The sequence below is a fragment of the Natrix helvetica genome (genome assembly GCF_964273705.1).
Source record: "Natrix helvetica genome assembly, chromosome: 2".
Lineage (NCBI taxonomy): Eukaryota > Metazoa > Chordata > Lepidosauria > Squamata > Natricidae > Natrix > Natrix helvetica.
The window spans coordinates 8,908,080-8,921,106 of NC_138552.1; the positions used below are offsets into that span (position 1 = coordinate 8,908,080).

At 45.5% G+C, this 13,027-nt stretch overlaps 1 protein-coding gene across 1 annotated transcript in view; it reads right to left on the reverse strand.

Moving 5' to 3' along the window:
- LOXHD1 (lipoxygenase homology PLAT domains 1) overlaps positions 1-13,027 on the reverse strand; it is a gene marked incomplete at its 5' end in the record, with an annotated part of 213,163 nt that overhangs the window by 27,409 nt on the left and 172,727 nt on the right. Inside the window, 2 exons of the mRNA XM_081940466.1 lie at positions 3,931-4,048; positions 12,242-12,369. Of these exons, the coding sequence (XP_081796592.1) occupies positions 3,931-4,048; positions 12,242-12,369 (246 nt within the window). The remainder of the gene's footprint in view (positions 1-3,930; positions 4,049-12,241; positions 12,370-13,027) is intronic.

A 13,027-nucleotide genomic window follows, 5' to 3' on the forward strand; every position in this document is an offset into this window, starting at 1 on the left:
AGGAAAAATATCTAGAAATATTCAGGGTCCACTGAATTTTTGGCGCCTTGCTGGCCGTTAGAACAGTTTTCATCGGATTAGAGGATTACAGTTTAGGAAAAGTAAGATTTCGAAAACAAAACTGCTTAATACTGATCTGCATACGGAGCCCAGCTGGAGAAGAGAGTCATCATTCATGCATTCGTTTCTTGGACAGCTCTCGATCTTCACTGCATTTACGACAAAAAACAACAGCCAAGAGAATTTTCAATACAGGCAGTCCTCGACGTACGACCACAATTGAGCCCAAAATTTATGTTGCTAAGCGAGGCACTAGCTAAGTGAGTTTCGCCCCTTTTGCTACAGATGTTAAGTGAATCAGCTTCAAGTTGCTAAAGTTAGAAACACGGTTGTTAAATGGATCTGGCTTTCCCATCGACTTTGCTTGTCGGAAAGACACTGCAACCGTCACAAATATGAGTCAGTGGCCAAGCATCTGAATTTTATGCACGTGACCATGGAGATGCTGCAACGGTCATAAGTGTGAAAAGCAGTCATAAGTCACTTTTTTCAGCACCGTTGTAACAAGTCACCAAACGAACTGTTGTCCCGAAGGTGCTTTTTCAAAAGGCAACTGAACATCCTTTGTCCTTGAAGACGTTTCGCTTCTCATCCAAGAAGCTTCTGAAGATCAGTCAAAACCGAAGGAGGTTCTTGGATGAGAAGAGAAATGTCTTCAAGGACAAAGGATGTCCAGTTGCCTTTTGACAAAGAGGCTTTTTTTCAAGAGGCAACTGGACTTTGTGGTTTTTCTTTGAAGGCATTTCGCTTCTCATCCAAGAAGCTTCTTCAGCTCTGACTGGATGGTGGGGAACGGAAGGATTCATGCTCCTTGCAGACAGCTGGTCATTTGCATTCTTTCAGAGGGTTGTTGAGGCCACTTGGAGGTTTATATCTGTGTCCTCGGGGTCACTTGAGTAGTGCAAGCGGGTGTGGAGCCTTCTTAGAACTTCTGAAAGCATTTGCACTACTGACCCTGAGGACACAGGCAAACCTCCAAGTGGCCTCAACGACTCTCTAAAAAGAATGCAAATGGCCAGCTCTCTGAAAAGAATATAAATCCTTTCCTTCCCCACCATTCAGTCAGAGCTGAAGAAGCTTCTTGGATGAGAAGTGAAACGTCTTCAAAGAAAAAGAGCATGAAGCAAACTCCTTGTCCCGACAAAAAAAAAAACCTTTTATTCATTGACTGTGAATTCTGCTCATTCGCATCCAGCAAAGTCTTTCAAGGGAGGATTTACAGTCACAGACCTTCTCTGGCTTGGAGAGCTGCCAGGGCGATATCTGCGACACTTGGCAAGGAGCCTCGGAAAGTCACGAACCGATTAAGCAAACTAATTGTCTCCTGCAAACTCCACTCCCCTTTCGCTCCTCTCTTATTTCCTCTGGGAGGGGCCATTCATCATCCACTTGTGGCCTTACTCCCAAGTCATCACCTGTTCTTTAGCTGTTCCCTTCGTCTGGCAACTCTGCGCATGCGCACTGTGGGAACAGGCTCCAGCTGTTCCTCTGCCTCACTGATATCTGACTCTGAAGGCAACTGATAACTGGGATATAGCCGTGGCCCCCTCTCTGCCTCTGACGCAGAGCCCTCATCAGAGCCTTCCCCGGACTCCAGGACTGGTCCATGTTCCTCCCCAACCTCCTCACTCTCCAAATCTGCTCCCAGCTCTCCCAGCTGCTGGGGGGGGGGGGCACAACTATGCATGCGTTTTCCTGTCTGCGTAGATACAGTTCTAAAAGAAACATAATTGGTTAACCAAAGTGAAAATGAACTGAGTTTAAATGATCCTTTCTAAAACTGCAGACGTTGAAAACGTCTGCCACTACCACCAAATATGAAACATTCTTTTTTAAAAAGTCCACAGCAACTATGTTTTCCCGAAGGAGACGACCCCTCCCACTTAAAAATGTGGATTTGTGATGGATACCAGGTGCCCTGGCATGCTGCCAGCATGATTTTCTCATAACGTCTAATAGCAGAGCGTCCATTGAGGGAAATTATATGTTACACTTGGCTATTTTCCTTTCCTTTCCATTCCTTGTTTTTTTGACAGACCTCCTTGGTCTTCCTTTCTGCCAAGATAAGGGAGAGGGGGGAAAAAAGAGGGAATGTTATCAAAACGTATCCCCTTGCCAAGAAGAGAAGAGATATCTCTTGTGCCTGTTCCAAGTCCTCAACCACAATAAATAGGATATATTTAGATGGCCTCCGAAGGAAGAAGCCACTGGAATCAGGAGCACAGATCATTTCGATGGTGTGATTAAAGCACAAGCACATCTTCAGCGCAACAGATGGAGCCAGGACAGATTCGTTTCCTGTCTCACCCGCCAGAAAAAGAAAATTGTTCTATCCTCTGTGCCGAGTTTTTTTTTCTTTTCTTCAGGAACTCAAGGCTGCATATGTCTATGGCAGGGATCAGCAACCTGTGGCTCTGGGGCCACATGTGGCTCTTTCGTCCCTCTCCCTGTCACCGGTCGGCTCCACAATTGATAGGGTTAGGGTTAGAGCTTTTGGTTAGGACAGGTAGAGGGAAAAGGATTTCGTGCTGGGAGAAGACTATGGTGGGGGGAACCAGACTTCCGGTTGGCAGAGGAAAGAGGATGCCTCACTATGAGGAGACTCTATCAGAAGGAAGGGAGGGAGGAAGGGAGGAAGGAAGGAGAGAGGGAGGGAGGGAGGGAGGAAGGAAGGAAGGAAAGAACTAAAGGAGGAGGAGGAGAGGAGAAGGACTGTGGGGTCCTTGGTGTTCTCTGAAGTTAGTTGTTTTCTTGCAGACATTTCATTACCCAACTAATGAGTGCTAGAAGGGAGTAGGGCCGTGATGGCGAACCTATGGCACGCGTGCCACAAGTGGCACGTGGAGCCATTTGTCAGGTCATGCGAGGCGCTGCCATGTCAGCTGGCCAGCGCGCATGCGCGCGCTGGCCAGCTGAGTTCACCTTTTTAAAAGCTATTTTTCGCCTTCCCCAGGCTCCAGAGGCTTTATAGGAGCCTGGGGAGGGCGAAAAGAGCCCCCCCCGCCCCCCTGGAGGCTTCAGGGACCGTCCCTGAAGCCTTCGGAACGCTTAAAACCACCCTCCGAGCAAACCGGAAGTGACTTCCGGGTTGCTCGGAGGGTCGTTTTAAGCGCTCCGAAGGCATCAGGGAAGCCTCTGGACAGTCCCTGAAGCCTCCAGAGGGCCTCCGGGGGGTCGGGAGAGGCTCTTTTCGCCCTCCCCAGGCTCCTATAAAGCCCCTGGAGCCTGGGAAGGGCAAAAAAAAGTAAAAATGGGGGGGTCGCGCGTTGTGCGCGCATGCGCACTGTGGGGGTCGCACGTTGCATTATGGGTGCGGCATACCCGCACTCGACCCCCCTGCGCTCCCCCCCACTTGTGGCATGCTAGCCAAAAAAGGTTCGCCATCACTGGAGTAGGGTTTGTGAAAAGGAGGACGAGGAGGAGGAGGAGGAAGAAGAAAAGAAGGAGAATAGAAGAAGGACTGTGGGGTCCTTGGTGCTCTCTGAGATTTTGTGGTTTTCTTGAACTTTAACTTTAACTTTTATTTGATTATTGAAGATGTTTCATTACCCAACCAGGTGACATCATCAGTGCTAGAAAGGAGTGAGGTTTGCAGAGAGGAAGGAAGGAAGTGAGAGGAGGAGGAGGAGGAGGAAGAGGACTGTGGGGTCCTTGGTGCTCTCTGAGATTGGTGGTTTCCTTGCAGACGTTTCCTTGTCAAACTAAGTAACATCATCAGTGCTAGAAGGGAGTGGGGTTGGTGGAGTAAGAGGAGGAGGGATGTGGGATCTTTGGTATTCTCTGAGATGGATGGGGCTTTTTGCAGATGTTTTATTACCCAATAGGTATCATCATCAATGCTAGAAGGATGAAAGAATATGGATATTCTACCTGTTCCAGAAACCAGTCAGGGCGGCATCCGGTCCCGTCTGTCCTTATTCGCATCTTCTTGAGTGGCGCAATATCTGGGATTTCCATGATGAAAGTATCCTTTTGGCCAATTTCAAATCTGGAAGAGAAGAGACATTTGCTGATGTCTGGCTTGTCACCTGAGAAGACATCAACCAGATGCTTTTAAGTGCATGGGATTTAAGTGCCGGAATTCCTTAGATACAGCTTGGCCAAATTGGAGAAAGTTGGAGTACAACATAGGATAACCACTTGCATGTTGTTATTCTGAAAGATTAAAAAATGTCCACGCCTTTGTCATTTGTCTACATCAATTTTTTTCCACAGCTTTTTTTTTAAAGACTAGCTGATAACCTGGCGTTGTCCAGGTATTTATTTATAGGGGGGGAAATGTCCGGACCAAACGTAATTTCTAATGTTGGGTTTTCCCCCTTACCAGAGGGAGCCCCCTTGTGGAGTACTGTGAAGCCGCTACCATGGCAGCTCCACTGCGCTGTACAGTAGAGGCCATTTTACGACAGTACAGTAGAAGCCATTTTAAGGCATAACAGGCTGTATCTTAACAGAACACCATGCCCTGGGGAGTTTTACGGGTGTCTTAGCCCCACAATAGTTGTTTCTAGAGATTAAGTCACCTGTGTACGAAGTTTGGTTGAAATTGCTCCAGTTATGCTGGAACACACACACACATGTATGTATGTATGTATGTATGTATGTATGTATGTATGTATAAGAAGATGTAGCATCTAGCCAGATGTGGCAGAACCTCTGAAATCTAAGTAAGGTTGGGCTTGGCTAGTACTTAGCTGGGAGATGATTAGGACATCCCAAATTTGGTAGGGTGGGAAGTCCACCCCCATCTCTTTAGGCAATGGGAAAATCAATTCTGTAGGATTGCCCAAAACCACATAGCTAGGTCCCTGAGGTCACCAGGAATTGAGTCAAGGAACCGTTAATTTGGCAACATTTAACTGGAAATACAGTACCCCGTAGTATGCCTGTGGGCAAACATCTAGCTAATGGTTCTTTATAATTTCACTTCAGAGATATACAGAAGTATACACAAGTACAGAATTAGGTAGTGCCTGGCTCAATAGTAGTAACTGTGACAGGGATCTTGGAGTCCTAGTGGACAATCAGATTGGAAGGAATCTTCAGGTATGGATTAACGGAAGGGACCTTGTAGGTCATCTAGTCCAAACCCCACCCACCCATCCAAGCAAGACACCCTTCACCATTTTTGCCAGATGGCCGTCCAGTTTCTTCTTGAAAGCTTCCAGTGATGAAGCTCCCACAACTTCTGTAGGCAAGCTGTTCTGGGGAATTCTGGGAGTTGAAGTCTGCCGGGCTTAAAATTGCCAAGATTGGAGACCCCTGCACTAAACCACATTGGTTAAAAACGTTGCTGATCCCAGCAATAGAGAGCAGGGGCCAGAGTGTGCCTTGCCAGAAACAGGCAAGTCTACATGAGTTTTGTTTGTAGAATTATTCATCTCAGCTCCTGGGTTCTTATGCTGTGAGTGTCAGGGTTCCAGATAGCATCCAAAAGTAAATCAAGAGTCCAAGGCAAAGTATTGCTCGAAGTTCCAATTTATTGAGAGAGCCATGTTGGCACATCTGGGAAAAACTCGAATCTGAAAGCTTCCCGGTTTTCCCCACCCAGTTGAAAGTTCAAGATCTTGCCCCCACATCCACGGTCCAATCTTCCATGGCCATGCTGACAGTTTCACCGATCCAATTCCGGTCAGGTGCAGAAGTGCAGAGACAAAGGATGACCTTGGCTTTCTAGAAAGAATTTTGTTATGGCTGCATATCATCTCATTCCCACCTCCCATTTACCCATAATAGAAAATGCATAGCAAAATAATAGAAAGTGTGGCAGGCCAAAGATCCAAAAGGAAAGTTGGCTGCAGGCCTGACAGTGAGGATATTAACCAGAGGCTGTTATCCTCAAGTCATGAATTGGACCGCAAGAGGGGTTAAGTTTAATGCACAACCAGGACATAAATCTGAAGAAAAGTCTAATAAAAGAAAAGGGAGAGAGAGAGAGAGAAATACACTTGGAAGCCACGCTCATTCCTCCAGACAGTTTGTTCCCCCTGGGTATTTTTCCCTCGTGTCCACTTATCAATATTTGTGTTCCTGGAGCTATTTCACAGCTAATGCTGATTTAAATTAAATGGCCTTATTATCTGAGACAGTTTAAAAAGATGTTCTGGTAGAATGCATCTATCACCTTGCTCTACCACTTAAAGGGAGGGGAGATTTACTACCTTTCTCTTTTTGTGCCCAGTCTGGAGGTGAATAAACCATCTTTGGCAATCTCAATAATTCCCAAACAACAAGCACGTATGGGGGTTAAATTTAGAGCCTCTGGGCGTTTGGTGTTGGGGCAGGAGAGCCTTATAATTTACTAGCGGCCGCTCCATTTAAACTTAGTAAAAAACCGGATTGTTAAAAAAGAGGAAGACCTTGGCCAAAAATACAGAGGGTTAGAAACGATAATAGGGAAACGTGTAGATTTTAAACCTGAATTGCGTGTGATTTTTTTTATTATGGATGATATAGGAAAAATTGTCAGAGTTTGTTGCAGAAATCATATCCAGAAAGCACATACAGGTAACTGATTCAGCAGGATTCATTAACTTCTCTTTTTATACTGCTGGAAGTTAAAACCCATCCCTCTCCTAGGGAAGTGAAATACTTTGGGATACATTAAAAAGGCAGAATGTTTCCCCTAAAAAGAGAAGTAGAAACTCAAATAGGCAGAAACTCAGCTGCCTCCACCTTTGTCAATGGGCCATTAAGGCCTGAGCCAATCTATTCTACATAACAAAGATCTACCCCTTCAGGCAGATCCATCTAGCAAACAGAAACTCACCACATGGCACCTGGGAAGATTACATCATCTAGAACGGCAAACAAGCTTGGGTCTCAGGACAGCCTACTAAGACATCTCCCTCAACCCGAGAGTCTGACATCCAATCAGAATACATATACAATACAATACAATACAATACAATACAATACAATACAATACCAGAGTTGGAAGGGACCTTGGAGGTCTTCTAGTCCAACCCCCTGCCTAGGCAGGAAACCCTATACCGTTTCAGACAGATGGCTATCCAACATCTTCTTAAAGACTTCCAGTGTTGGGGCATTCACATCTTCTGGAGGCAAGCTGTTCCACTGATTAATTGTTCTCACTGTCAGGAAGTTTCTCCTCAGTTCTAAGTTGCTTCTCTCCTTGATTAGTTTCCACCCATTGCTTCTTGTTCTACACTCAGGTGCATTGGAGAATAGTTTGACTCCCTCTTCTTTGTGGCAACCCCTGAGATATTGGAACACTGCTATCATGTCTCCCCTAGTCCTTCTTTTCATTAAACTAGACATACCCAGCTCCTGCAACCGTTCTTCATGTTTTAGCCTCCAGTCCCCTAATCTTTATTTATTTTATTTATTTCTTAGATTTTTAGACCGCCCCTCTCCCAAAAAGGGACTCGGGGCGGTGTACAGTCAATATAATAAAATCATTCATAATAATTAAATACATTTAAACTACATTTAAGATACATTTGGAGGGGGAAATAGGCTGTACTAAGAAATAAATAATTCTAGTCTTAAAACATCACAATTAAAACCCCAAACCCTAAAATAAAATAAATCCCTGGGAGGTAAAACTAAGAAAGTGCCAGGCCAGCTGATTGAAACAGGTGAGTCTTTAACTTTTGCCGGAAGGAACGGAGGTCGGTGGTAGTTCGAATGTCTGGGGGGAGGTCATTCCAGAGGGTTGGGCCCATCACAGAGAAGGATCTACTCCTAGGTGTCGCCCGCTGGCATTGACTAGCAGACGGCACCAGGAGGAGCCCCTCTCTGTGTGAGCGGATAGGTCGCAATCATCTTTGTTGCTCTTCTCTGCACTCTTTCTAGAGTCTCCACATCTTTTCCACATCTTGGTGACCAAAACTGAATGCAGTATTCCAAGTGTGGCCTTACCAAGGCATTATAAAGTGGTATTAACACTTCACATGATCTTTTGGCAGCTGCTGCACACTGCTGGCTCATATTTAAATGGTTGTCCACTAGGACTCCAAGATCCCTCGCACAGTTACTACTATTGAGCAAGGTACCACCTATACTGTACCTGTGCATTTCGTTTTTCTTGCCTAAATGTAGAACCTTACTCTTTTCACCATTGAATTTCATTTTATTAGATTCCTTACCCAGGAACAGGAAACAGAAAGGTGGGGTCCCAGAGAGGGCATAAAACCCAGGGACTCTCAGCATCTCCGCCCTTTTATGCTCAGGAACTCAAGCCATGTGAGCCTGTCCACTATTAAACCACCTAGTTTGGGGTAATAAACCCTCTGCAAGAAAACAAGCACGCTCAGAGAGCACCAAGGACCTCTCATGTCAACCCTGAGCTATAAATATACTCCTTTATTAATAAGGATAAATTTCCTGACAATTAGAACAATTAATCAGTAGAACAACGTTGCTTCCAGAAGTTGTGGGTGCTGCATCACTGGAGATTTTAAAGAAGAGACTGGACAGTCACTTGTCTGAAATAGGATATAGGTTTTCCTGCTTGACCAAGTGGTTGGAGTAGAAGACCTTCAAAGGTCCCTTCCAACTCTGTTATTTTTGTAAACCCCCCAGAGTCCTTGATACAGAGATGGGCGGCATATAAATTTAATAAATAAATCTACAACTGAGTGTGTTGCACAACAGTCTTTGTGCTCAGTTTATGCAATCGTTGTTTGTTTAATTGATATGCCACCCAAATCATTCTGCAAACCTGTCTTGCATCTCTACGGCACTTGTGACCCACTAAGAAAAATGCATTTGAAAAACTTGTTGGCTTTTGTTAGGCTTTGGTGTTTGGGGGAAGCTCTTAGTATTTTTATTAGGCTAAGTGTTTATTTTAAGACATGCACAACAATATTTATGATTTTGCACTTCAACATAACAGTGACAACTCTGCCGCTGATTTTGTAGCAATCTTGCCATCAAAGTTTGGCAGCGTAATCAGGAGTTTGCATATAACGGAATTATAGTTTGGAGTTATTTCTTTGGTGTTTTGAAATGGATGGATTCCCAGTGACTGCCTGCACAATTCCCTATAGTTCTCTTGGCAATATGTTGGGAGTAGTTTGCCATGGCTCCTTCTATGGCTGAGAGAAAATGACCGGCTCAAGGTCACCCAGTTGGCTTCATGCCCAAAGCGGGACTAGAATTCACGATCTCCTGGTTCTTAGCCTGGTGCCTTAACCACTACACCAAACTCTCCCTCAGTTTGGGATTAAAGCACTAATGTAATCTCCAGAAAACTATTCCTGGTTCAGCGTCTTGCCTTCAAACTAAGATTACCATATTTTTTGGCCTATAAGACGTACCATCCTCCCACCCCAAAAGAGTGTGGAAATGTTGGTGCTTCTTATACACCAAATACAGCCATTTTTGGCCTCACGAAGCCCCACCTCACATCCCACTTTTGCAAAAAACAAGCAAAAAATGGGCTGTTTTCCCCCCAGAAGCACTCTCTGCAGGTTTCAGCAAGGCAGGGGAAGGCAAAAATGCCCCCGTTTTTGCGAAAAATGGCCCATTTTCTTCTCATTTTTCGCAAAAAATGAGGCGTCTTTGCCTTCCCCCACCCCTCAGAATCACTCTGCAGGCTTCAGCAGGGCTGCGGGAAGGCAAAAATACCATTTTGTGAAAAACGGCCTGTTTTCTGCCTGTTTTTTTGCCAAAATGGGGGCATTTTTGCCTCCCTTCAGCCCTGCTGAAGCCTGTAGAGTGCTCCTGAGGGCCGGGGAGGACAAAAACTTTTTTTCTTACTTAACTCTTCGAAATCTTGGTGTGTCTTATACACCGGTGCATCTTATAGTCTGAAAAATATGGTAAATAACAAACGAAGAAAATTACTTCGCTTTGCTAGCGATTCCGGAGCTCTAACATCAGTCAGACTAAGCCACAGAGGGGAAAAAGTGAACAGGTTGAAGTAATAGGAAAGACAATGTTTCTTCCCCCACCCCAGAGTTTAAGAATTTCTGTCTTTCCCTAAGCCCCCATCCCCACCTTCCTCCACCCCCCAAAAAAACTCCAGTGGTTTAGGATTTAACAATTGTTGGAAGAAATATCCAGGTCCAGTTCCAAGCCAGGAGAAAGGCACTGGAGACAAAATGGAGGCTGGAGGCTGATTGGAAAGTGGGTCCATTTATAGATGAAGCAGGACCACCCAGCCCATAGTTCTGATGCAGCTGACCACATGGAGTTGAGAGTGGAGGTTATCTGTTCTGATCCCCCCTTCTCATACACCAAACACGCCGAGACAAAGATACTGCACGATGATTTATTAACACACAGACTAGACCTTGGCAGCAATCGAGCACAGATGAGACCTTGGCAGCAATCCAGACTGCCAAGATAAGACAAGGCCTGATAGCTTCTCCAGCTCTGGTAAATAAGTTGATTCCTGCAAACAGTTTGCGCAGTGTCATTTTTTTATACAGTCTTGAGAGGAGCCTAATTGCAACCACCTGGGTCCAATTATCTCCTGTAACTGCATAGCTGTTCTTTACGTCTATTAGGCCTCCGTTGCCGGGCATCCAAAACCACCTCCCTTGTCTCCTCTCCACTGCTCCAATGCATGAGGTCAGGAGCACACTCCCTTTGGCTTTCACCACTGCTCCATGCCTCAGGTGCCTCCTGGTGGCCAACGAGCCTCTCTGATCCCTGCTCGGAGTCAGAACCCTGTCCAGGGCCCTCCACATCTTCCAGAGCCGAGTCATAAGGCCCCTCACTGTCAGAGTCTGGTGGAAGCTCCAACGGCTCCTGTTGGGTCACAACAGTTATCTATACCTTCTGTTGGGCTTTGCACTTGAGCTTCCTGTTCCTGTGCAAGAACATGTATTCTATTGGCTGTTGTAGGGGTTGCACGGATTCACAACAACTGTGGCAAGAAAGGCCGTAAAGTGGGGCAAATCTCACTTAACAACCATTTTGCTTAGCAACAGAAATTTTGGGCTCAATTGTAGTCAGGCTTGCAGCCATATTTTCTGGTGGATCTCAGGTCTGCCACACTTTCTATTATTCTACTATGCATTTTCTATTGTGGGAAAATGGGAGGGGGAATTGTATGGAATTGGATGATAGGTAGCCATAACAAAATTCTTTCCAGAAAGCCAAGGTCATCCTTTGCCTTTGCACCTCTGCATCTGACTGGAATTGAATGGGTGAAGCTGCCAGCGTGGCAGTGGAAGATTAGACCTTGTGATGGACTTGTGGGTGTGGGGGCAAGGTCTGGAACTTTCAACTAGATGGGGAAAACCGGGAAAGCTTTTAGATTCGGGTTTTCCCAGATGTGCCAACATGGCTCTCTTAATAAATCGGAACTTTGAGGAATAATTTGCCTTGGGCTCTGATTTACTTTTGGATGCTATTTGGAACCCTGACAATCATAATTCGAGGACTAAAATTATTTGACATTCTTTCTCCTGATAGTTCTCACGGAATGAGAATTTTCTTCTATTGGCTGTTGGCCTCGATGGCAGGAAACTGCATTCGAAGGGAAAGGATACTTCTGAGAAATTATATGGCAGATTTTTAGCACAACACAGGTAAATTTAAAGTCACCTTCCAGGGGCTGCTACTCTCCAAATACCTTGGATCAAGAGAGCCAGTTGGAAGAGGCCTACCTAGCTGGAGAGCGAGATGGGGATGTTTTGCATTGTGTTGGTTACTATCTTCAAAGCGCTCCATGGCACGGGACCTAGTTACCTGCGGGATCGCATCTCACCTCATATATCCCTGCGACCAATCCGCTCTCACAGGGAGGGACTCCTCCGGGTGCCGTCCACTAAACAGTGTCAACGGGCGGCGCCCAGGAGCAGAGTCTTCTCTGTGATGGGCCCAACCCTCTGGAATGACCTCCCCCCCGATATTAGAACTATTACCGACCTCCGCTCCCTCCGACAGAAGCTTAAGACCCACCTGTTCCAATTAGCTGGCTTAACTGATTTATAGTCCCATTTTTAACCTCCTGGCAAACATCTTATTGGGTAGTTTTTAAGGGTAATTTTAATGTTTATTTGTATTTTAATTCAAATATTGTACAGTGCATATCCTACCTCCTCCAGTTACCTATTTGTATATTTAAGTATATCTATATTTTGTATTCATACTGTTTTAATATGACTGTACACCGCCCCGAGTCCTGTTTAGGAATGGGAGCGGTTTATAAATTAAAATTTATTATTATTATTATTATTATTGCTGCTGAAGTGCCTGTTACCTGTTTCCGATTTTTTCCAGCTGAATTTCTTCGGAACACCCACTGGATCCAAAGAATGTGAAAAAAATGCCGGTGTCCGTCCCAGCCTGTGACAAATCCCCAGTCTCCACAGTCACTTCATAGAGAATCTGCGGAAAATAGAAGTTCATGTTTAGCCAAAAAAAAGGGGGGGGAACCCCACACCCCACAAACCCACCCAAGTAAAAACTAAAATAGAGCCAACCAACAAATGCCAAGCCACCATCTTTAAAATAGGATGGGCTGGATAGGGGAATCCTGCAATCATTAATTGGCTTTACAGTGCAAAATTGACCTGCTTATATACTGTAGCTGAGTTTCTGTCAGGTGTGAAAGAGGAGAATGAAGTAACTCTGGAGATGAAAATAATTTCTGCATTGCAAAACATGTTTTGGAATCAGCTGACAAATTGCACTTCGTTCCCACTCCTCTGACTTTTCATATTCTCCCCTCGCCAGGCTCTAGCGGCTTTGTAGGAGCCTAGGGAGGGCAAAAACAGCCTCCCCCTGCCTCCCCGCCCCCAGAGGCCTTTGGGAGGTCGTCCGGAGGCTTCAGAAGCTTCCCTGAAGCTTCCGGATCACAAAAAACCAGCCCTACAGGCAAACTGGAAGTCCGTTTCTAAACTTCCGGTTAGCCCTCTGGAGGTTTCAGGAGGCTTCCCTGAAGGCTCCGGAGGGCAAAAAACGACCCTACGAGCAAACTGGAAGTTTGTCCATAGGGGTGTTTTTTGTCCTCCGGAGCCTTCAGGGGCTTCAGGAGGCTCCCCTG